This window comes from Lycorma delicatula, chromosome 12, assembly GCF_047948215.1.
Source record: "Lycorma delicatula isolate Av1 chromosome 12, ASM4794821v1, whole genome shotgun sequence".
Lineage (NCBI taxonomy): Eukaryota > Metazoa > Arthropoda > Insecta > Hemiptera > Fulgoridae > Lycorma > Lycorma delicatula.
This window is the reverse complement of record NC_134466.1, coordinates 76,285,700-76,312,572: the sequence shown is the minus strand read 5'-3', so window position 1 is coordinate 76,312,572 and position 26,873 is coordinate 76,285,700. Positions and strand designations below refer to the sequence as shown.

General features: G+C 30.5%; 1 protein-coding gene across 1 annotated transcript in view; it reads left to right on the top strand.

Moving 5' to 3' along the window:
* The window catches only part of stan (Protocadherin-like wing polarity protein stan), a 155,420-nt gene that overhangs the window by 64,792 nt on the left and 63,755 nt on the right, over window positions 1-26,873 (top strand). Inside the window, exons 23-31 of the mRNA XM_075380015.1 lie at window positions 2,635-2,869; window positions 6,460-6,670; window positions 7,654-7,760; window positions 9,581-9,751; window positions 11,282-11,436; window positions 13,289-13,455; window positions 16,096-16,356; window positions 23,213-23,375; window positions 25,387-25,512. Of these exons, the coding sequence (XP_075236130.1) occupies window positions 2,635-2,869; window positions 6,460-6,670; window positions 7,654-7,760; window positions 9,581-9,751; window positions 11,282-11,436; window positions 13,289-13,455; window positions 16,096-16,356; window positions 23,213-23,375; window positions 25,387-25,512 (1,596 nt within the window). The remainder of the gene's footprint in view (window positions 1-2,634; window positions 2,870-6,459; window positions 6,671-7,653; window positions 7,761-9,580; window positions 9,752-11,281; window positions 11,437-13,288; window positions 13,456-16,095; window positions 16,357-23,212; window positions 23,376-25,386; window positions 25,513-26,873) is intronic.

Below are 26,873 nucleotides of genomic sequence, written 5' to 3'. Positions count from 1 at the left end.
TATAAGATGTTGTTATCAATTGAATTTAATTTTATTCATTGTTTGTTCAATTTTTAGTAAATAAATTGCAGTAGTAAACGCCACAGAAGTAAATTTGGTGAACCTTTAACGGTTTAAGAATTTCATAAACCAAATGGGTGTATTTGTTTTCTTCTCAAATAAAACTTTTAACAATTTAACTTTTAAGTAAATAATTTAACTATTAATACATTATTATATATTACACAAGAAAGAATTGAAATAAAGTCACATGAAAAATGTTTTAAAAAAATTCAGAAAAGTTTCTGTAATCTACCTAAAAGCTGTGTTTATTGTGATACGTCTTTTTCACTTAGGATAGCAATGTAGGCTTATAAGTAAATATAAGTACTCTTATATTTGATTATAATATTGTTTCTACTTAATTGTATCACTCAAGCTATTAAAGATTAGAAATGTTGCCTGAGAGTGAAAAAAGGTTGTAATGTCCTTATGTAATAATTTTGAACAATGTAATCCAAATTTCAATATTCTTGTTAATTTATTTGTGTATAGATGAGTATAATATTGGATCAACCTAAATAAATTATTTAATGAAAATTCTTTTGTAAAATTTTTTTCAGTAGCACAATTGACCCTGATGAAGGTTACATATAAGTAACTAAAATAGTTTTGACATAAAATACACCACTTAAATGCTATTGAGTCATATTTTTAATGTTATCTCAAAAATCTCTATTATAGGTGGGAGTTATTAGAAACAAAATTGTGAAAATAAGTTATTTTTAACCTTTCTTAAAAGTGGAATCATATTAAAACATATTAATTTAATATTTAAAGTAATGGGAAACCACTTATTTCTTGGTAAGCTTGATCTGTAGATCTGTCGTAGTACAATTACCTAGATTTATTGATTGTTACTTTTATAGATTTATAGATTCTTACTCTTAAGTAAGAGTATGGAACAGAATTTTTTAATGTATAAAAAATGCTATGCATTCTGGGAAATTATAGGTCTTGCAAAAATGTTAATGTTCTAAAAAAAGCTTGTATCTCCTTTTGAGTAGTAATTTGTGTCTCATGTCAAGTCGCCTATAACCAGTGTGAAATTTAGTATACTACATGTATATTACTAGTGAGTTATAAATAATTTTTAATTGAAATTAATGATGCATCTTAAATATTGTTGACAGATTTTCTGTTAATTTAACTTAAAACTATGTTAATAGATTTATTCACTGATGTGTGGTTATAAACTTCACTTTGACTGCTACTTAGTTAAAGTAATATTAAAAATGAGGGAAAGTCAATTTTGGAAACTTAACAAAAAAATGTTTATTCTAAGTTATAAAAATGTTTTATGTAGCAGTTAAAAATAAAATTTCTTTTATATCTTCTTAAATTACATTTTACATAAAATTTTGGTTTTTAAATTTCCATAAATAGATGCAAGAAAATTATGGAAGTGAGTTCTCACCTCCCCACCTTAATCCCATCCCCTCAGCTATCATTATGCTCCTATCATTTTCGTTTTTGTTTTTTTTTTATTCAAGTTACCTTATTCTTTGTTTAATTTATAGATACCTGAATGGTTTTAAATGGTTATAGCTTTAGAACAAAGTCTTGTAGAGAGATGAACTATTCATTAAATGAAAGAGAAAAACTCCCAAGTTTATGTGTGTGAAAGCTAGTGCATGCACATTGTGTTCCAGTACACTCAAGCAGCATGTGTACATTAGTCATCATGTTTGCGGTGCAGATAAAGGTTCAGTGTGTGTTGTGGCTTGCCGTGTTTGAGTTAGTTACCCTTGTTAGGCGTGAATATCGTGTATGTGCAAGAAAATAACATTCAGCAATGGGACAAACAACTCAAAGAAACAGGCAGCTTACTGAAGTAAACATGTCCAGGACGGCCATCAGTGTTTGATGAATCGATTGAATCAGTATGAACAAGTTTCTTGCCTGACCTGAGGAAATCCGTGCAGATGTGTTCTAGACAGTTGGATATTCCTAAAACAACTGTTCACAGTGTGTTAAATAGATGGTTGTGTTTCATTGTGTACAAAATTCATTTGTTATACAACTTTATCCACACGACAAAATGAAATCATTTGATTTTGCTGTTGATATTCTGAATAGGTTAGAGCAGGATGATGATTTTTTTTTAAAACAAGCTCATTTTCAGTGATGAAGCAATGTTTCATGTTTCTTCATGAGAACATTGTGACCACCATTTTGAAATTTATTAACATGTTTACACAATAATTTTTATTTGTTAAAGAAAGTTGATGTAAAAATGTATACAAAGTATAATAATTTCTCATTCTGATTTTGGATATTTCTTTTTATTTAAAATACAAAATGGCAAACAGAAAGAGAAATCGCCTTTTATTCATAGAATATCTTTTGTACATTTTAATATCTATGATTCGAAAATGAATAGCCAGGTACTTTTTTTTTGTTACATTTGCATATTTTGATTGTTTTAATTAAAAATTACAACTTGATAATCTGCAAATTTATTTTAATTTTTTTTACCTAGTTAAATGAAGTATTGTTAAACTTTAAAGTACTTATTACAAACAATTTTTAATATTAATTTTCATCACCTCTTCTACTACAAATATGTAATGTTGTGTTGTTACTTTTTATTAGGTAAAAGCTGTGAAATTGATTTGAATTCAGACAAATGTTCACCTGGCATTTGTCACTCTGGTTCTACTTGTTCACCTCTTGTAACTGGTGGTTTTGTTTGCGATGATTGTGCACCGAGTGGTACTTTTGAACATTATAATCAGTTGTGCCAGTTGCGAGGTAGATCGTTTCCAAAAAACTCTTTTCTTACATTTCCATCTTTAAAACAACGCCATCGTTTACATATAGCTATGAAGTAAGTTTTTATAAATTTATTGATTTTATTGTTGTAAATTATTAGAAATTTTTATTAGTATTTTTCATTCAGTATTTACATTTGTTTTTAGTTTTATAAAAATTGTCTCAGAAATAATGATTTCTCTCTTACCATAATTTGGGGGTTTTTTATAATTATTTAAATATCTAAGTTTTTGTTTCAGTTGAGATTAGTTTGATGCTGTTCTCCATCCCGTTCTTTTTGTGCTAATCATATAAGTTCAACATATTTATTATTGCTTTTTTATAAATATATTCCTGTCTTTGTCTTCCAATATAGTTTTTATGTTCTATGCAGGTTGTCTGTTTCCAAATTAACTTAACTTCAATGAATTAATGCATGGGCTATTCAATTTAGTTTACTTCATTAAGATTCTGTCACAGATTTCTCTCTTCTCCTATAAGTCTAAAGAATTTTTCAGTTCTAATTTTAAATGAACTTTACAACATACTCTTCAACAGTAATTTCAACATACTCTTGTAACATTCCACTTCAAAGCCCCATAGTTTTAATTCTTCTTTTTTGGTTTTTCCTGTTGTTTGTGTTTTACTATCATAAAACACTACTACATTCTACACAATATGTCCAGTAATTTTTTCCTAATTATTAGATTTAGATTTGATAAATTCAAATTTTTTTGAATGAAAGCTCTCTTTGTTTATACCATTCTGATTTTTATAACTGCATTATTTTTTCCACCATACTTTACACAAGGGTCAATTGGAAAGTTCTTATCCTGCTAAAGAAAAGACAACATTTTTCAGAAATTCTTTTTTTCATTCTTCAATGTAATCGTAATCTGATACATTTAGACCACCTTTTTAGCTTTTTAATTTCCTGAAAATAATGTCATTTGTCCAATTTTTCAAAATAAGCATTTGTCTGAGCTTTGACCTCATCATTTGAACTAAATCTTTTCCAACGAGCCATTTCTACAGGTTTGAGAAGAGGAAGTTATTGCTGGGAGCTAAATCTGGTAAATATAATGCATGTGAAAGCATTTCAAATCATAGGTCATGGAATATTGCAGCACAAATCCAAGATGTGTATGCAGGCCCATTTTCATGGTGAAAGAGCCCTGTCTTTTTGCCAGATGTGGACACTTACCTACCCTGATTATTACTCTTCAATCGCTACAGTAGTGAAGCATAATACTCCCTGCAATGATGATCCTGCCTTTTCCCAGGTAGTTTATTAGCACTGCATCACAAGAAACTCAAAAGACCATTGCCATGACTTTTCCTACAGGTGGAATCATTTTTGCTTTCTTTGGTGCATTTTCACCTGCTCTTACCCATTTGGACTGCTGTTTGGTCTCCGCTCTGATGCATAATAGTAAATCCGTATTTTATCTGTTATAAAATATTAAAAAAAAGCAGCAGAATTGCACTTAATAATTCTAAACACCCTTGAGAACAGTCTAATCCATTTTTGGTCAGTCGTAAACAAACATGTCACCTGTCGAGCGGAAACCTTTTTCATACCCAAAACTTTGTGTAAAATGTAGTGAATGTGGCCTTTTAAGATATTAGATGTTTATGTCAGCAAGCTCTTGCATCTTCCGTTGAAAATTATTATGGAATTCAGAATTTTTTTGATAATTTTCTTGGTTGTAGCAGTTTTTGGATGATCCGAGCATTTATCATCTTAAATGGATGTATAACCTAAATTCAGGAGCCTACCTTTTTTTACAATTGAAAACGAAGGGGGTTGAATCGTTTAACTCTTCTTGTACATCCGCCAAGATTAAACCTTTTAAAATAAGTAATTATAGTTATTCATTCAAGTCGAACTACAGTTTTATGTAAATGTCAAATATTATTTGTTTTACTTGATCGCTACAGACAGGCAACTAAATACATCTCTCTGAAACTTCTCAGCGTGCCATGTAAAAGATTTTACTTGACAAATATCATAGTAATTTATTTGATTATATTTGAACAATCTTTGTGTTAGGTCGAGAACTTTCTGAACAACTCTGGTAATGATTATTACCCAAGTAACAAAATTTTCAGCTTTCATTTATTGTGTTTCTCCATTTTAATATTAGTTCCATCGTTATCATTATTAAAGCTTGTCTTTTTTCACCTTCCACTGTTGTAGCTGCTGCATAATTCTTATACAGATAAAATATGTATCTTCTCTCCTTCATTTTAGTCTGAAATTTCTTAAACGTTTTAATATTTTATAATATTCTACCCTAATAGATCTCTTCTGTAGAACTACAAATACAATGGCATTATTCTTTTTAAGCTTGCCTTCTAAAATTAATTTGAGGACCAAAATAGCCTCCTTTCTAACTATATTCTTTAAATAAATATAAATAATACAAGCAATTATTATTTGTTTAATTGTTGCCATATTGAAACCATATATGAGAAAACCTTTTCTAATTAAAATAACTGATAAAATATTGTTCTTATTTATATCTTATGTTAATTCCTTTTTTGTAACTTTTAATGAAATTTTACAGGACATTAAAAATGTAATTTACAAAGAAGCAAAAAAAAAAAAAAAATGGGATAATAGATCATTTTTATGCATACTTCCTGTAGTTCATAAATATCATAATAATTATACCATTCTGTCATGTTCATAAATGTGGTATTAAGTAAGTAGGAAATGATGTCTGGTATGTGTATATATATATATATATATATATAAAGTTAGTCGTTTCTGTGAGTCTGTTACTCTTTTACACAAAAACTACTCAAACGATTGAGCTAAAATTTTGTATAAACATAGTTTATATACCTGGAAAGAACATAGGACTATTGCTATACGAAATGTTTCACTATTTCAAGAAGATGGTTGCTTTAATGGCTTGTGATAACAACCAGATTATATTCGTTGCCGATATTCACTTTATTATGGTCAAATTATTGATCAAATTGAATTTTGAGACTATTTACAATATTTGGAATTAAGTTTTCTTTAAAAAAAAAAAAAGTTTGTCTGTCTTTTTCGATATTTTTTTTGGTTATCAAAAAAAGTAGCTTTAAAGCTGCTTTACTGCAATAGTGTACGGCATGGTGGCACAACCAGCACAGCCACTGCCACTGTTACTGTGTGTTCAATGTGACTAGGTGCACCTACCTTCGATTACTTGACTAAAAAACATAAAATATAAAAAAAGTAATAAGTAATAAGTTAAAAATAAAATCTCATGGCCACCTCGTCTTGGTGTTTGTCAGGTAATACTAAGAACCATGCAAAACACTATTTTACCCATATGAAGGACAGGTTACCGGCCATAACTATTATTTTTAAGATGAGGGCTGACTGTTCTGAAACCCACACTTCAGATCTCAAAGTTTTGAGTCCTGTGCTGACCAAACTATTGTACAGAAAAAATTACAATACACTGATAGTTTTTATAAATTGAATAGGCTTTAATTTTTATTTGTCATTATTGTTCTCACAGGATGAGAATAATGAACACAGTTGGGGTCCAGGGAGTGGAGCCCCCTGGCTAGACAGGAAGGGTGAGCCCTGATGAGCTAGTTAAAAAAAAATTAGTGTAAATTCTATTTTATATATTTACTTGAAATAATACATTTTTTTTTCAGATTTGCAACATTATCTGACTCCGGATTGTTGTTATATAATGGTCGTTATAATGAACAACATGATTTTATCGCCTTAGAAATTGTTGAAGGAGGTATTGCTGTACAGTTTTCATTTTCGCTCGGTTCGGATGTGACACGAGTTGTAGCTCGTTTAAAATCTGGTGTTAATGATGGTCATTGGCATAGTGTTATTGTTGATTATTTTAATAAGGTAATATTTTTGTTAATCATATTCTGAGTTTAGTCCTTGTCAGGCATGACATTTTTTACATACTATAAAATTCATTATTATATATTGCCAGTTGTTATTGGATAACATAGTGTTTTTGTTATGTAAATAATTAAATAATGAGTGGCATTTTTCATATGCTATAAAATTCATCATTCATAAGTATTTGTGATTGGACAGCTTGCCTGTAGTTGTTAATATAAATAAAATAAAATGTTTTAATTTGCAGGTACGTTTTTAGGGTCAATGTCTCTTAAAAAATCAATTTTCATCTTATATACAAATTTTATTAGGTTCTACATTATATTTGATTATAACATTATTTAAATATTTTTAGTGGTGCTTCTCCATTGTTTTCTGAATGTAAAAAAACAGAGATTCAATGCAATTTACATCTAATTAAAAAATTATGTTATTCATTCACACTAATTTGATTTATAAAAATTGTTCCTTATTTTCTACATACATAAAAAACTGACAGTCTGACTACTTTGCAAGAGAAAAAAGTAATGGATCTTTTTATTATGTGGTACATTAATCTATTTATTGGTCAATATAGCAAGAATATTTATATTAAAGGGGAAAGTATGATGATCATGCCAAAAATGGGGTATTTGTTTACTTTTGTAAATCTTTTTGGTCCAACTAATTTATCTAGACCAAAAAAATATACATGTACTGTCACCAAATTAAATTGCATTGACGACATGTGGCACCTTAAAATCTTGTGTAGCCCTGAATTTCTAAAATTAAAAATACATATTTTTACATAAAAACATGAAAAAAAAATTTATAACTTTTGTTATTGCTTTTCAATAAAAAGTTATTATTTTATCATAAAGGTATAAATAGAGCGTAAATTGAATGAATTGAAAAAATATGATTTGCCTAATTTGAATAGGCAATTCATTGCCAACTTTTTGATTTTGTTATTGTGTTTTGATTTGTTATCATTATTTTTTTAGAGTGCCTCTGTTAGCTTAGATGATTGTGATTCAGCTCTTACCATTAAATATGGTGATAAATTGGGTGAATCTTGTGCTAATAGATCAACACAAGTTCTTGAGAATAGGTAAGCGATTAATAGTTTAATCTGTATTACTATCGATTAATTGTTTTTAATTTTTCTTAAAGTAGTTTGGATTTTGATTTCTAGTTAATACATATTTGATTATTTTGGTGAGATCAATTATTTAAATAGATAAATACTTTTATTATTTAACTTAGCTAAATATGATACTAGATACTAATTAACCCCCAAATAATAGTTAACAAACCAATCTTCTTTCTGGAAAGTCATTTTGAAGTTCATGCAAATACTCTGATTATTCCAAATCTACCTTAAACGTAGATGTTTGTCACTAGTCAATGTAGTTTGAAGATTATTGCATATTGTGTCATGTAACCATTGAAAATCATAGTTTTTAAAGCTGCCTGGTAAGAAAGTTATGCTGATGATATAAGTTGAAAGAGTCAAGACCAGTTAGATCATAAATTTTGTACATAAACCGTTCATTGGCTATCAATATTTTTATTTATTTTATATCCAGTAAAAATATCCCCCAATTACTTTTAAAACGAACACTTTCATTATGGACCTAGATTTTTTGTAATTCCATACTGATATTTCTTTCTATATTACAGGGTTGTACCAATGTTTTTTAAGGAGCAGTTGTTGATTGTGATAAACATAAATATCCCTCATTAAATTTGTGATCAGTAATGTTTTTCCTGGTGATCCTGTTTGTTTGCAAAGTAAATGTACATTGTGTGTTCTTTTCTCTGATTTGCCATGTATACAAATACCATGGGCCTATTGGCCGGAATTCCAGCCAATGGGGCCAAACATACATTTACTGGTAGTGATTTCAAAATCATCAGAGGAACCTATATTTGTGACAATTTAATTGTGGCAATAACCTCATGGTTATCTTCAGCCTTCTATATTAAGTGTTGATTGTTAACGATTATTATTATTATCCAGTGTACAAGGTTATCAATCACAATTAACAGAAAAAGTATTAGTTATTGAGAAAACCAAGCAGTTGCACAATAGTGAAAATTAAAAACTCAAAAATGATACCTGCCTCTCAAAAGATAAAAAACACAGCAGCATGACTATCTGTAAGTCATGTATCTACAACTCTGAGTTATAAATATATAGAAGGCCCAAAAAAACATAAAGTTAATGAAACGTTTACTGGTGGTTCTGGTACAAGAAACAGAAGAGACCTGTATCTTTATTACCAAACACAAAATGGTTGATCATATGCATCATTTCAGATTGCAGTATAACTAACTCTGTGCTCGGTTTAAACAATAATTGCCTATCACATAGACTTGTGTCATCCAGAGCGTTAAATAAAATTATACAGCATTCATTGTGCAGTGACCATAATTGGCAATTATGTGTTCCTACATTACTTTATTAGGAAAATCAGTTATAAATGTGTGTATATAAGACAGGCTATATAATCCGTTTTTCTCATTAAATATATATAGCGTACAGTTCATTAAATCAACAAACTATGTATTTGCATTTTATGATAATTTATGATTATAGGTAAATTAACTAATTAAAATCATTATTAACCCTGCTAATTATGAAATGAAAATGGGTATACACATCACAAGAACAGTATGAGTCATACATTTTTAAGAACAGACAGCTGTTGCACAGTAAAGCTACACACAACTGGAAGTGTCACTGCACCCAATCAGTTTGACGTACATATTTGTTATGCTATAGTTAACATGTTAATGTTGTAAAATTTCCATTCTCGATCTCAAAATCACCCAGTTTTATTAGACTAATAAAAACATTGAATAGTTGTATTTACATTATGCATCTATAAGCTGTGTTTGTAATTATTTTACTTTCTTTTATTATAGATGCGCTATTTTAACTGAAACTTGTCATAGATTTCTTGATTTAACTGGACCATTACAGATTGGTGGATTACCAGCTCTTCCTGCTTCTACGACATTTCAAATAAAAAGTAAAGATTTCATCGGTTGCATTGCTGATTTGCATATTGATTATAAACTTATAGATTTAAACAGGTATGTTCTACTTTTTACTTTTTCTTCATCATTCATTTTTTTATAAATGGAATTAGTAATGGTTGTTTCAATTTTGCCACCAATTTATACTTTTGAAATTGATAGCATGTTTATTTCTATCAGTAGTCTATTGGCCATAGTAATCAAGTCATACTTGTATTAACATAATATATACATAATTTAATTGAAATAATTATTAAAATAATTGTCCCTCTAGTATGAGGTTTGAACAGTAATTAATTTTTCAAATGTAAAAATTATTTCTGCTCTTGAATTCCATAAAGAAATGTGCAATGTTTCTTTATTGAATATTATTAAATGTAGAGTTTGAAAATGGTACCATTTGTTTTGAGGTAGTAGAGTGAATGAAGTGGTTGCCCTATCATTTGAGATCACAAATGATTTTTTTGGAATGAAAAAATTATGAAAACACACGTTTTGCCACTTCACGACTATCTAAATGTTTGTATTCAGTGATTTACAAAATTTTAACCAAAAAACTTGATTTAGCAAGTTGTACACAAGGTATATGCTAAAAATATTGACACAATAGATGAGGATAAACATTACGCTTATAGCTCAAAAATTTTTGCAGTACTACCAAAAATAAATAAATAAATTACTTAATCGCATCATGACTGGAGATGAAACTGTGATATCATATGCTGATATTGGAACATGGTGATATTTAAGCCGAGAAACTTAAAAAAGAATGATCAGATAGGAACCTCTCCTTTTTGGAACAACAAAGTAGTATTGCTTATTGAATTCCTTGCTTGTAGAAGTACTGTAGATGCCAAAATGTGTTATGAAACGATAAAAAAAAAAAAAGACGTTGATTTGCTATTCAGAACAAAAGAAATTGTAATCTGTCCAGTGGGATTTTGTTTTTGTATGATCACATATTGCAACAAAAATTATGAACATCTACTGTACAGTCATGATCTTGCACCTTGCAATTTTTATCCTTTTCTCCATTTAAAATCAATAGTGAGCATCTTAGAGGTATGAGGAACTGAATGATGAATAAGTTCATTTAAATCACTGCTGGAAAAATTTTTGAAAATGGACTAATAAAGGAAGTAGAGTGATTTTAAAAATGTTTTGCAGTGAATGATGAGTATGTGGAAAATTATACATATATGTAAGTTTGTTTTACTGTTACAAAGTTTTTTCTATGTCACTCAACTCTCTTCTGTGTTTTTTTTTTTAATATTATGATGACCCATTCTTTAGAAAACATAGCTTGTAATTGCATGATTAGGTTGAAATTCCTGTTTAAAAAAAGTTATAATACATATGACTGAAATCTGTCTTTTTTTTCTAACTTGGATAATATTCTAGCTTTTATTTTTAACTATCATTAAAACACGAAGTTTTTGATATGACTGATTTTTATTGTGCTGTAATCAAAAAGTATTAATTTTATTGTTTCCAAGAAAGATCCTGTGCAGAATTATTTCATCTTATAAGGTCACAACTTAAAATATTTGGTGCATATTATTTTAAATTTATTTGTGTTTTTTCCAGTTACGTTGCTGATAATGGTACGTTAATTGGATGTCCTGAGCGTAAGTCTTATTGTGTGTCTGAACCATGTTTAAATGGAGGTACGTGCTCAGATGATTGGGGAACTTTCCATTGTGAATGCCCTCAAGGTTGGAGTGGAAAGGATTGCTCTCAGTGTAAGTAATATACTTGTAAATTTATTAGCAGTATTGTTTTTCTTTTTTTCTTCCCTAAACAACAGCTTAGTTTGTTTAAAATTTCACTAGCCAATAAATAGTGTAATGAATGACTTTGCAGTGGCTAAATTAATTGCTGTGATGCAATTTTTGCATGTTGTGTTTCCTAAATCTCCTTTATGCAGATGTTGAGGTTTTAATCTTCTTAACTTTTTAGAATGAGATGTGAATATCAGTGACTGTAAGGAAACTCTCAGAGAGCATGTACAGAATTAGCTTAAAAGAGAATTGCCTCTCCTTTGATGAAAAATTGTACCAATGGGAGACCAAAACTTATCCACTTTACAACCCTCAAAAAGGTATCTTATTGTTATATTTCAGTGAAATTTTTTTGAACTTCTATCCATGATGCCCATCATTGCTACATTGGCTTGATGGGATAAATATAAATATTTTTCTCCTGCTGGTGCCAGACACACTTATCAAGGCTGTTACAATGAATGAAATTTAAATTTTGTCAGTTCTGGTAAAGATGGATGGTGTGACAAAAGTATGAAATCTGCTGCAGTTTATAATGGCGATGAAAGATTGTTAGGTGTGATATTGTGAATTTTTTGTTATAATTTCTTTCTTTTTCTGTTTAGCCCCCAGAACCACTGTAAGCTATTACTTCAGAGAATGAATGAGGATGTTATATTTAAATGTAAATGAAGTTTAGTCTTGTACAGTCTCAGGTCGACCATTCCTGAGATGTGTGGTTAATTGAAACCCAAACAAAGAACACCAGTATCCACCATCTAGTGGATTATTATATAATTTGTTATAATTAAATGCCATTTTTTTAAGTTGATCAGTGTTAGACCATTGTTGGAAAAATATTGTCTTAAAAAGAGATAAAATATTAAAAATTCCATTGGTATCAAAAGAAAAAATTCTTGAATGAATTAGAAAATCTGTGATCAGAAATCCTAGTATATCTATCACCATTGAAGCCTCAAGTTACAAATTCCCAACAACCATTTCTAAAGTTTTAAATAATAGTTTGCACTCATATACATGCATGTATGTCTTGTACAGAATAGCATTTCCTATTCAATGTTGAAATTAGTGAAACTAATAGGTTTTAAACAACGTGATTTTTTGACTGTATTAATAGACACATTCATTAATATGGAATTCTGGAAACTGATATGTAATTTTGAGAAAGCATGCGACACACCTAAAATTAATTTTCAGTATTGTTTAGTGAAAAATTGTATAATTGGCCCTTTTATTTCTGAAAAGACAGTGGAAATATTTACCTTGATATAATGAAAGACCGGATGAACTCGAAAATGTATATTGAATTTATTTCCGACAAGATTGTGTACCCTTACATTTTAATGCGTTCATTAGCTAGGCTTTGAATGGAAAATTTGCAGATAGATGATTAGTCTGAGAAGATCTTATATCCTGTTCTCTAAGAAATCTGGAGCTAAGTCCTTGTGATTTTTTCTTGTGGGAATGCATTAAAAACATTGTTCACTTGCAAAAATTATGTGACCCGAATCACTTAAAGGAATTAAGGGAAACTAGTACAACAATAACAGAAGATATGTTACATTGCCTATGAACAGAAACTAAATATTAATTAGATATTTGCTAAGTATTGAAACGCATGCTTATTAAAGTTATCGGTAACAAACTATTTAAGATGTAGATTTTGACAAATAAAACAATATACGTATAAATAATTTTATTTTTACTTAACCATGCCTTAAACCCCACCATTCTTTTATGATAGCTCTGTATAATAATTTTTGTTTATAAAATAAAAAATTATTTATGTTTATTTATTGTTATAATTTTTTAGCAATTCGACCAGCTTGGCGCTTTCATGGAGACAGTATGTTGTCATTTAATCCATTGCTCAAGCCAATACAATTACCGTGGCTAATTGGTTTATCCTTACGTACATTACAGTCTACTGCATTTTTAATTAATATTGGTGTGGGACAGAATTCATCTGCAGTGCTGTCTGTAAGTATTATTCTTATTTATTTATATTATTTTAAGTTTTATTTTATATAATTCATTCATCCTACAAGATCAGCTTTTGATAACTAAATTCAGAAAGAATGCCTTTCTGTTAATTCAGAAAGGCTTACACTTGTGTGTGTGTGTGTGTGTGTGTGTGTGTGTGTGTGTGTGTGTGTGTGTGTGTGTGTGTGTGTGTGTGTGTGTGTGTGGGGGGGGGTGTGTGTGTGTGCGTGTGTGTGCGTGTGTGTGTGTGCACATGCACACATACGCACAGAGAGAAAGTTGAATACAATAAAGTCAGTAAAGCTGAAATAATATTTCAGCTTGTAATATTATTCTTAGCTTTGTTCCTTCTAGAACCAAGTTCGCTAATGCTGGATGCCTAGGTTTTTGGCTCCATCATTTCCCTTTTACTGTTCTGCTTGGAAGTGTCTTATTAAAACACTAGGCTTTTGATTATTATTATATATTTATTATGCTTACATAATATGTTTCATCTAAAATAAGTCACCTTTTGGGTTCCTGAAAAAGTCACTAGTTTTCATGGTACAAAATGGACTCTCAGATCATAGTTTGGCACCCATTAGTATGAACCATGTAGATTGATATGTAGAAAATTGAAAATGTTAGTTTATACTTGTGTGTATTTATGAATTTATAATCTGTAAAAAAAAATTATAATTTATTCTTTAAAAAAATATAGCAATTAAATCATAACACTCTACAAAATTAGACAATGGAACTGTTTTTGTGAAGCTCAACACAATACATCGGTTTATGAGAAGTGACCATATAATGCTTCCATTTCTATTTTTTTTAAAATTACTGAAACTTTTAAAACTCTTAACACCAGTTTGTTTGAAGTATTTTCTTTTATAGTCACAATAGTACTCTGATAGTAAAGATTTTAAATAATATTAATTAAAACATTTTAAGAAATCCTGAATTTTCTGCATTCTATTCAACCTGCACATAAATATATTATATCCTCAAGTAATTTTGACGAGCCTTTTGTCAAATTATGAATTATTCTGTAGTTATTTTTTATATTTAGTTTCAATATGTATTTACCTCAATATTATTTCATGTTTTTAATGATTAATATAAACTAATCATATCAAATTTTTGTTTTTATTATTAGTTGTGTATTAACTCTAAGTCAAAGTTAAAATCAGATACAAGCTCTTGGAACCTCTTGAGATCAAAACAGGCATGCACCAAGGTGATGGGCTCTCACCATTATTATTCAGTTGCACTCTAGAGATGTTAAAGAGAAACTGGCTGAAAAACTGCCCCCAAAAGTAAAAATAAGCCAAAAAACCAAAATAAACTGTCTTGGTTTTGCTGACGACTTGGTACTGCTAGAAAACGACATCAGCGAAGCTAATCACATATATTAGAACTTCAAAACATTGCAAATAAAATTTGTCTCTAAATATCATTCGAAAAGACTGAAAATATGCCCCAAAAACCAACTTAATTTAAAGTAGTAAACATAAACTGTAATATAATCAAAATAGTAACGCAATTTAAATACCTTGGAGAAATAACAAAAACGTAAATAAAAAAACATCGATCCAAATAAGAAGAAACAAACTAGCTAAAGTTAAAAAAATAACCTGGTACACTTACAATAAAAAATGGCTACCAATAAACACAAAAATAAGACACTACAACACAGTTATTAAACTAGAAGCCATTTATGCAGCAGAAACTTTCTTTTATTTGAACAAACAATCAAAGACAGACAGACTTCAGAAAATTGAAAGAAGAATTGGAAGAACTTGCATCAATAAAAAGTACCAGAAAGATTGGCAGTGGTAGATTGTGCCCAGTAAAATCATTTACAAACAGTTGGAACCTATAGTTGATACCATGCATAAAAAGGAAACTAGGATTCTTTGGACATATCATGAGGAAGATGCAAGATTCAGTACTTCTGAAACAGCTACTACAGTATACAATCTTGACTTGAAAAACACCAAGACAGGATGCAGATGGATAAGAAAAATAAGAGAGGTTCTAAAGGAAATTGGCCTTACACTAGCAGATTACCACAGATAAGATAAAATTAAACAAGAAAATCAAGAACAAAAACAATTATTTCACGCTCACAGAAAAACTCACAACACAGACATTTTCAACACTAGAAAGGACATAAAGATCGAAACATATGAAAAAGTACTGGGAGGACTGCAAGGCCCAAACAGCCTCATCGAAGAGACTTGAATAATGGACTGACTAAAATGATCCCATGCGGTCATAAAAGATAACAATTGTGCATTATGAAATTACATTCTGATCATGGTTTCCCTCGAGCCATCTGAGTGAATGCTTGGAAAATTCTTTTTTAATCTGTTAATAGCATGTCTACTCATTCGTGAAGTGATTTATATAACAATATTTATTTACTGATCAGAATAAAAGATTCATGTTATACTACAAGTAACAAAATTCTGCCATGAATTTTTCATATCTCCAGTTTGTTTTGTATGTTTTATTTTAATATTATACTTTCAGTGGTACTGTGTTTTTTCTCTATTTGTTTTTCTTTAATCGCTTAAGTGTTCTGTCCACTTCTTCATACTTTTAACTTCTGCACTGAAATAACATTTTAAATAATATTTTTCTTGATTTCAGATCGATGGAGGTTATTTAGTATTTTCGTTAGATGGACAGAAAGTTATGTTGATGTCAAGTAAATTGAATGATGGTCATTGGCATCGTATTGAAGCTAGTTGGAATGTTGGCAATATAGTCATGTTATCGTTGGATAACGGTAGACGTTCAGTAACACGTACACTTAATGCGAAAATACAAGGTTTATATGTCGGTAAAATTACTATCGGTTCAACTGAGGAAGATATTGACAAGAAACTAGGATTTAATGGATGTATTCAGGTTAGTAATACATATATAAGTTTTTTCTATGTACAAGGGTTATTGAGTAATACTGATCAACAATAATTTTATTAAATGAGAGTGAATAACTGATTCTTGTAATTTTTTTCATGCTGATTTCAAATAAGAAATCAGAATTATTCTGTCAGGCTTAGTTTTTTTTGTAACTACCATTCTTATTTTCTGGTAGTATCATGCATGAACTCCATAAGCATAGCATTTTGTGAACATATTTTATTTTATTATTTATCAACTATATAGCTGTTGTTTGTTTATTACAGTCCCTTATTTTTTGTCGCATTGATTTCTTAGGTGTTAGTCTCATGTTTATTATTTATACACTAATTAAAAACAAACAAAAATGTGATTCATTCTTGCTATTTTCATCTTACTATAAACATATCATCCACTCATTAGTTATTTCTTTCGTTGTTATATTTACTTATAAACTGACTATAGACTAGAGAAATATTTTAAATTTTCAATCAAGTGTGAGTTCTCGTGTGTCTAATATTCAGTTTTGTAGCCTTTTTGTAGCTGGCTTTCGTATTTGTAGGTATATGTTGTTCAGTAAAGTGAGTGTATGTTTATAATGTGATTCTTTTTAAACAATTGGTTATTATAAAGTATTAACAATGATTTACAGTTGCATTAATTATCCAAACAATTTGTGCTACATCAGTGGTGAGGAATGTTGAAGTCTCAGAAAAGAAATATAACTCCAGTGATAAAAAAGTCTTATGAACTATATGTTGGATGTAAATTAGGTAATCATGACAAATCTTGAGCTCCTCATATTTGCTGTGCTTCTTGTGTAACATTGTTGACTGGTTAGCTAAATGGATCTTGTCACGTGCCATTTGCAATTGGAGAGAACCAAAGGATCACACTACAGACTGCTGTTTTTTTGTGCTAAAGATATCTGGGATAACAGCTAAAACTAGATGTACCATTAACTTGATATTCCCTCTGCCATACAGCCAGTGCCACGTAGTCAAGATCTTTCAACTCCAGTACCATCAAAAACATGGAAATTAGATGAAGATGAAAATGTTGAATCTTGTGCTGACTTATCAGGCAATAAAGAAAGGGATCCAAAGGTTTTAGAAAATAGATGTACTGAACCCCATTTAATTAATCAGTCAGAATTAGATTATCTGGTTCATGATCTAAATTTATTAAACAATCGGGCAGAAATACTGTCATCAAGACTGAAAGGATGGCATCTTTTACAACCAAACACTAAAATAAGTATTTTGCGTGACAGTCAATCAGAGATATGAACATTTTTTTTCTCTCAGTACGAAATTTTAGTAATGATCTGGACTCATACTGATGAAGCTACTGGAAGCTTTGTGACATATGCACCATCCTAATGAATGGCGATTTTTTATTGGCTCGTCAAAGCTTAGTTTGAAAGCTGTTCTACTTTACATTGGAAATAAATACCCATCAATACCATTAGCATATGCTGTTCACATGAGGAAGTCTTATGAAAATATGAAACTTGTATTGAGCAGGATTCAGTATGAGAAGTATTTGTGAAGATCTGAAAGTAATAACGCTTTTACTTAGACTGCAACTTGGATACACCAAGTTCTGTTGTTTTTTTGTGAGTGGGACAGCAGGGATAGGAAAAACCATTAACCATAAAACCATAAAAACCATAAAAGAGCAGTGGCCAAAGAGAGAGTTACTGACTGTAGGAGAGAAGAATGTTATTAGTAAAACCAGAAAAAATTTATCTTCCGCCGCTACACATAAGCTAGGTTTATTCAAACATTTTGTTGAAGTAATGGATTGTAATGGTGTAGGGTTTCAGTTCTTAAAAAACAAATTCCCTAATATAAGCAATGCTAAAATAAAGGAAGGTATATTTGTTGGACCACAAATAAGAAAACTAATAAGTGATCCGGTGTTTGAAGAATGTTTGAATGACTTGGAGATTGCTGCATGGAAATTATTTCAGAATGTGGTAAACTACTCCCTTGGAAATCATAAGGCCAGTAATTACACAGAAATTATGAGTGAACTTCTTCAAAACTACAAAGAACTTGGGTGTAACATGTCACTCAAAATCCATTTCTTACATTAACATTTGGATTTTTTCCATAACAATCTTGATGCTATCATTGATGATAATGGAGAACACTTTCATCCAGAGATATCTATAATAGAAACAAGATACCAGGGAAATCTAAAGAGGGATCTGCCTACAGCTAATTACAGTAGAAAATCCAAAAGAAATAGATTTTAGGTGAATACAGAATACATGTAATATATTGTCATATTATGTTCACCATAAATTTTCTGTTTCAAAAGAAATTTCAATTACAAAAAACTGAGCCCAATAGAAAAAATCTATTAACATGTATGAAATCAGCATAAAAAATACTATAAGAATCAGCCATTCACTCCCATTTAACAAACAAAAAATTAAATTTTGTTGACCAGTGTAATTAGACAAGTAGCTGTATAGCAAAAATGGTTTATTAAATAAATACAATTTTTTTTTGTCTACTTTTCCATGTAATCCCCACTAACTTCTCTGCACTTGTCCCATCTTTTTGCGAGTCTTATCCTCTCAGCGAAGAATTCTTTACCTTGATCTCAAAGCTTGTTTTGTACTTTTTTCTTTATCTCTTTATTGTTGTTGAACTTAATGCCACGCAAAACTTCTTTCATCGGATTAAACAGATAAAATTCCGAAGAGGCAAGGTCACGGGTGTAAGAAGGATGAGGTAGGAGCTCCCAACCCGCTTTGCCAAAGGTTTCCAGCATCATTTGTGCTGTATGAGATTGAGTGTTGTCTTGAAGAAGAAGCACACCTTTCCTCTGCCATCCCAGACATTTCTTCTTCAGTGCAGACTTGACTTTGTTCTCAATCATGACTGAATAGTATAGGCTGTTGATAGTGCATTGCTCCTCCAAATAATCACATTACATCAGACCATGGGCACTCCAAAAGATGGTTAACATAACCTTACCAGCTGAAGGTTGTGTTTTGAATTTCTTACAGACAGGCGATTCTGGGCATTTCCACTGCATGCTTTGACGCTTGGACTCTGGCTCAAAGTGATGTGTTCAAGTTTCATCAAAGGTTAAAATACTGTCCAAAAATGCATCACCATTAAAATGGTTTTTGAGTTCGATGCAAATGTGAAATCTCTCTGCTTTGTGATGAATATAAGCTCTCTGGGAACCCACCTTGCACAAGTCTTATGATATTTCAATTAGTTTTGAATGATGGAATAAGTTTTGCCAACATTTACTCAAAATTTTTCAGGAATTTGTTAAACTGTAAGTCATCGGTCTTCTTGAATAAGTGAATCAATACAAGAATCTAACACTGAGGTTGATACTGTTACCAGACGCTCGGAACGTGCTCATTAATCTTGCTTTTGCAGCCACTTTTAAACTTTTCCACATGTAAAAACTCACGTGGTTCATGCATCTACTGGTGTATTGTTTGTTCATCCAAGAGAATATTTCTGATGGTTTTACACTTCCACAAGTAAAGATCGGATCACAGAATGTTGTTCTTCAAAAGTATTTTCTTTGAGCAGGCACAACATTGTAACTAAGACTTTAGAGGTTATGTTTACGTAAATATTAATTTGAAAGAGCTAACTACCATTCTTCACAAGGTTGCCAACTAACACTTACAAAAGTTTCAATTGCCTGCATTAAGCATTTTATTCATTAAAAATGTTTGTCCAGTTAATTATTGAATGACCCTCATATGTTTACTACAGTTACTAACTTTTAAAGATTCTGTAGTGAACTGGGTTCGTTTATATTTATAACACAGTATTGTAATAATCTTTGTTATTATGTGCTTTAAAATGTAATATTCTGGATAATCAGGAATAAAATTACAAATAATATTAAAAAATTTACTTCAATTTACTCTTTAAAATGTATCTTTTACAACACTACAGCACATGTATAACGTCTATCTATATTCATGTTACATATCTATCTGCTGTTCATTCTTGTCAGTACTGATAAACCAACAGTTGATGACTCTTTTAATTTTTCACTATCAAGATTTACTTGAGGTTAAGACAATTCATAATTTTGGTTGAAAGTAGATCTAATTATTTATTCAAGCCTAATTAAACATTTTATTGAGCCGACACATTGAATGAAACGGGTTTTTTTTTATCTAATTAGGGTAATTTTAGCTATTATTACAATAATGTTATATAATATTAATTCAGTCATTACAGTAGCAATGAACAATTATGATTTGCCTGATATGTGTAATGTAGAGGATTACTTTGTTTCATTAATCAGTTGACTGCCAATAATTTTAGAAATGGATGACTGAAGATTTACGGATGATATAAACATTATGAGAAATAAAAATAGGCTTAACAAAATTTGATTTAAATTATGCTGTATTGTTGTTGGAAGTAATTACAGTAAAATAATTATTACCTTAAGAAGATAAAAATAATATTTTGTTACATATAACATACAGTTTCAGTTTTTTTATATATATTTTGTAATAATGTAGATTTTAAAACTAGGAGATTGTAAATTTCTAACAGAAAAATAATTGTTTATATCATATTTTTATTATTAACTCTTTTTAAGATATACAGATTTGTAAATTTGAACATTGTGAACATGAAATTAATTTTTAACGTAATGATTATACTGCTTGTTATGTATGTCGTGTACAAGTATTTACAGTGAAGTGAAGTGTATTTACAGTCATTCTCTCCTTGATTTTTCTTCCTTGCAGCATGAGTAAATTTTTGTCTAACTTCATATATCTTTTTTTATATAATACTAAGTAATTCTAAAGATTAAATCTGCCATTAGAAGGATTAAATTCATACCAGCCCAAATTACTGGATAACTGGTACTGCATTTGAGTATGAAATTTACAAATAGTTCTACCGACTAATGACAGATAGTATAAGAAAATGAGGAGAAAGCTTATGAGATGTGAGAATCCTGTAATCCACCACTGTAAACATGTACACCAGACAATGGGGACTTGAAACGCACAGAAGTTATATGCATTAAAAAAATACAGCAATCAGTGTCTACAAAGCATACATTAGATTTGTATTAGGTATTTGTTTTAATTAATTAGCCAGTCACTTTTATTTAATTCACAATTGCAGCCTTTTCACAACTAGTTTGTCTATTAAAATTGTATCAACTTCTCTTCCAGGTATTCCACCAGACCACATCACAACCCTCATTTCAATTTCTTCATCTTCACTCTTCTCATTTTCATTTCCTCTCACTTTATATATGTTTTATTTATAGTAAAATGTAATCGTGGATGATTCACGATATATTGTATATTGTTTTATGTACAATATATTCATATATTTATTTTTATGTATTTCATACATTTTGTATGTTTTTGTTTAATATTTTTCTGTAAAAAATTTTGTTATACTCCATTTCCAGCTGACGTTTTGGAAAACATACTGTATGATTAAGTAAATTTTTTTTCTTGTATTTGTTTAGAAAAATAAAGTATTATTATTAAAAGAATTTTTATACAGAGAAGACAAGGAAAGTTTTGCAATATGATATATTTTTTTTAATAATTTTTCAAAATAATTTTTACTACACATTATACACTTCTGCATTCTTCAAAACCAGTCCCAAAGAAACCCTGCCATGTTTTATCAATATCTGGGCACACTCATCTTCCCAAGCCCTTAGGAGGTCATCATCATTCATAAAATGCCTCCTTTTCATTCTGTTCATCTGGGGGAACAACACAAAGTCACATGGAGCAAGTTCAGGACTGTAAGGAGGGTGCTCTTAAAAGTTTTATTTCAGTGCTGGCCAAATACGCAGCAAACTTTGGAGCATTATCATGGTGAATAAACCATGTGCCCATCCTTCCACAATTTCTTGAAAAGACAATTAGGGAAGAGGTATACCGAGGAATACCACTATACCTCAGTATATTACTTTCCTATTACTGTCTTCTGAGTTTGTGACACAACTCGCTCAAAAACTACTCTCACACTAAGAAATACATTCTCTTCTTCACTGTTCTTGATTTTCTATCAAGCCGTGGGATTTCTTCACATGTGTTTCAAACACCCACATTTAATAGCATGTTGGTCGGGACTTCATAATAGTGCAGCCATGTTTCGTTACCCTAATACTGTTCACATGGGAGATATCCCATTTTCAAACTTTTTCAGCTTTTCACGTCACCATGAAGCATGACAAAGTCATCTGATGGCCTTGTCAAGTTATACAGTACTCAAAGGATACAATGCTTTCTAACTTAAAGGTGATTTTGTAGAATAATGAACTGCTGGTGCAATAATACCTAGGATACTTCTATTTGGTGTTAGGCCAAATAGACCTACCACCTCTCCCTGCGTTTTGTCTCTCTCAAGCGTTTTTGATACTGCAGCAATGTTTCCCTCGGTCACAGATGAAGACAGTCAACCTGATCTTTGAGCATCCTCAAGGTCAAAATTTTTTCTTTCAAACTCTCAGAACCCCCTAAATAATATTGTCTGAGGAGAACAATCCTCTTGTAGCACAGAAGTTATTTCCTTTAAACAATGATCAACACTTAACCCACATGCACAGTTATAATATAAAATCTCCTAGTATTCAGTTTTTAACTTTGAAAACATCATTACGTAATTCCACTAACTCAGATAAAAACCAAGAGACACTGAGACGGTGACTAGGGCAGCTACAGTGCAGGTGGGACCTGTCTAAACACCACTAACTTGTAACCGCCTGTGATGACCCATTCCATCAAATTGCAAAACTTTCCTAATGTCTTTTTTACATCTCTTTTAAATCCAATCTGTTATAGTATTTTAATATGTTTTATATTTATTTTCAGGATCTCAGAATTGGAACCGTGCAATCAATATTACAAAGAGCTGTTGTTAGAGTTGGCGTTACGGATGGTTGTGGTGACACAGACCCATGTGCTGAACATAGCTGTACACCACATAGTCACTGTGTACCTGACTGGGAATCATACTCTTGTCACTGTCAAACAGGTCAGTTATTTGTCATCCATTTTATAATGTTGTTGCGCTTATCACTAACACGAATATTTTATTACTATTTTGGGTGCTCATTTGATAACCTTGAATATTCATTTTTGATTTTAATACCTTTTAATTACTTGGAAACCAAAAATTAATTTGAAGAAGTATTGAATGATATAAATCTGTTTCTTGGATTAAATTTAGGTAGAAAATAATTAAGAATAAAATTAAGATAATATAAAAAAAGAAAGGATAATGAGTCATTAATTATTAAATAATTAAAGGACGTATGAAAGTAAATAAGAATTATCAGCAGTAAAATTATATTTGAAGTTATATTGTGTACTCTTTCATTGGTAGGTCGGGAATGTTGTATGTATGATTACTTCTGTGAAGATTACACTTTATTTGGTCATAGGTCAGTTGAGTTGTCATTGTTGTAATGTTAACCATAGCCATTGCATGACATAGTTTTGTTAAATATTTTGGTGAATTTTAATAAAGTACAGACTGTAAGCAAACTAGTCATGTTTATCCCTTAAAATCATTCATAAAAAAATTAATCTTAATATAATTTTGCAAGACGAATTTTGTGCAAGACGAATCCCAAGGCGTCTCACAGCATCATAAAAACAAAATGTTTTTGGTCAGTTTTTATGGACTTGAAAGGCATATTGCTATAGCATTATCAAAATGGACAATTAAGAGTGCTTGAGATGCTTATTGGCACATTAAACCTGAAAATTCAAAGCAAATGCCAACAACTTCTGTCAAAAGTTTTTATACTATTACATGATATAATGCTCGTATAAATATTTTTTTTTACTTCAGAGGAGGGGAAATCTTTAGCACACACCATTTGCCTGCACAGATGGTAGTGTGTCGGGCTTTCACTGACTGAAACCCCTCCCACTCTGTAACATGCAAAGACCAAATTCTCCATAAGCACAACATATTCTCTGGTGGGAATCCCAGGAATGCCTGTCAGAAAAGGGGTGGCAAGGAACTCAGTGGAGTCCCACAGATATCAAACCTAACCTAGCCTAATCTAATTTAACTTTGTCTACATATTGCTGTCAACGTTTTGAAAACTCCAGAAAATGAAGTTTGTGGTATTGGCTCATCCTTCATTTAGTCCTGATCTCTTCAGTTCAGAGTACCACTTATTTTGTTTATCCAATGATATATTAAAAGGCAATTTAACAATTCATCTCTAACCAAGATTGCTTCATGTTATTATTACCCCCCCTTGGCGGCCTTCTCTTGATAATTGATGCTTTGATCTTTATCAGTATAGTAAACTTAACACAAATTCGGTTATCTAGCGAAACAAATTTTATATTTTAAGTAACCTTAATCCTGATGCTGCAGTTTATATGGATATTTCTAAAAACGTTAACTCTGTGGGTTGTGCTTTTGCAATTGGCAACAGAACATACATGTTTGGTCGCCCAGCATTGCCGAGCTCTTTGCTATTTATTAATAAGATTTTGAATTAGTAAATAAAATTTTTTTTATTAAATTAGTTAAATAAAAAACTGATGCTGTATGACATACCTGGAATAACACTGGAGTCAAGCACTCAAATGCCCAACAGAATAATCAAGCCAAGCAGTAGATATGTTACTTCTGGACCAAACTTGACCTTTGACCCCAAGTAATTTGGGTTTTGGTAGTTGCACTGACCTTGAAGTGAACGAACGAAACTACCGGCTTTATGGCGGGTGGTAAATTGCAAAAAAATTTATTTGGAGGTCAAAGGTCAAGGTTAGGCCAACTAGCCCAACCCACACCACAGGCACTGCAATAGCGAAATATCGAAACGTACCGCTTTATGATGGGTGGTATGTTGCAACCAATATACGATACCTATAATAAGCTGAAATCCCAGCCGATGCGACTGCATATACATTTACCATCGACGATTGGAGGAACTTATGTTTGAAACATTTTTTTATTAGAAAAACTTAACACTACCTTTGCACATTGATTATTAAATTAATATATTTTTATGTTGTAGGTTATGTTGGACCGATGTGTGTAAACATATGTGAAATGAATCCTTGTGATCATGGTGGCCAATGTATTGAAGATAAGAATAAAGTTAGAGGCTACTCGTGTGTCTGTAACACTACTGCATATTCAGGTAACATCTGTTAAATTTATTTATTAGAACTGTATCACTTTCAATCTTTGGTGATAAATGGCTTTTGAATGAAATCCATGAACAACTGATTTTATTATGTTAATCGGGTTTCTTCCCAAAACAAATCTTATTTGTTTATCATCAGTAAACAAACAGTACAGTGCTTTGGGGTAAAATTTTTGTAAAATTTTTCGAGATGAAGAAAAATAGATTTCTTTTAATATTGTTTAAAAATTCAACAGAGTAATACTTTTTCTGTTATAAGAAATATTTTAATTGTACTTTAAAATAAGTTTTTTTGGAAAATTTTTCAAATTGTTTGGTAATTTATTAAAAATAGTAAAAGAAGCATAACAAGGCCTTTTCTTGTCAGCTGAAGTATTATGTTGAGTTTCATGAAAACAGTTTTAATTTCTGGTTTAGTAGAGGTGGATAATTTTTTTTTAAGAAGTGATTATTCTTTTCAGAAAAGGTTACACTTTGATAAATTTAAACACATGGATAAGTTCCATATTTAATCTTCTAAATAAATATCTTTACAATTCATACTGATGGGCACCAAACAATGATCTGATAGCCCATTTTTTTTTTATCTTAAAAACTAATTGTAAGTGTTGAAGGAACTCCAAGAGATGAAATTTTACTTTAAATGGGAATATATGGAAGCATAATAAATATTTAATAATGATGACTAGTTGAGCATTTTATTTAAGCACTTAAAAATAAAATGGTACGATTTGATTTTGTTGCAGACCAAATCAATTTAATCATCCTTAGAGAACTGTAATTCAATATATAGAAATTTCGCTTTATGTGCATAGAAGTACCATCTTTATCATTAATGGGCATTTCAATTTTGCATCCTTTCAGTTTCTATGGTATTCCTTTCTAAAATATTCCAGGTGTTGCAGAATAGTTAAATCATAAGGAAGATGCAGATGAATATTTTTATCAAAACCCAATGGTATTAATCGGGAAGATTTGTTCAGTTAATTGTGTACAAGTCTGATCTCAAACCCACCAGGTTAGTCTAGTGGTGAATGCGTCTTTGCAAATCAGCTGATTTCGAAGTTGAGAGTTCTAAGGTTCAAATCCTAGTAAAGGCTAGGATACTTTTATATGGATTTGAATATTATATCGTAGATACTGGTCTTCTTTTGTGTTTGGGTTTTTCAATTAACCACACATCTCAGAAATGATCGACCTGAGACTGTACAAGACTACACTTCATTTACCCTCATATATCATCCTCATTCATCCTCTTAAGTAATATTGACTGTGGTTCCGGTGGCTAAACAGAAAGAAAAAAAATTCTCATCTCAGATTTGAGTACATAAGGTGTGGCTAAAAATAACTGGATT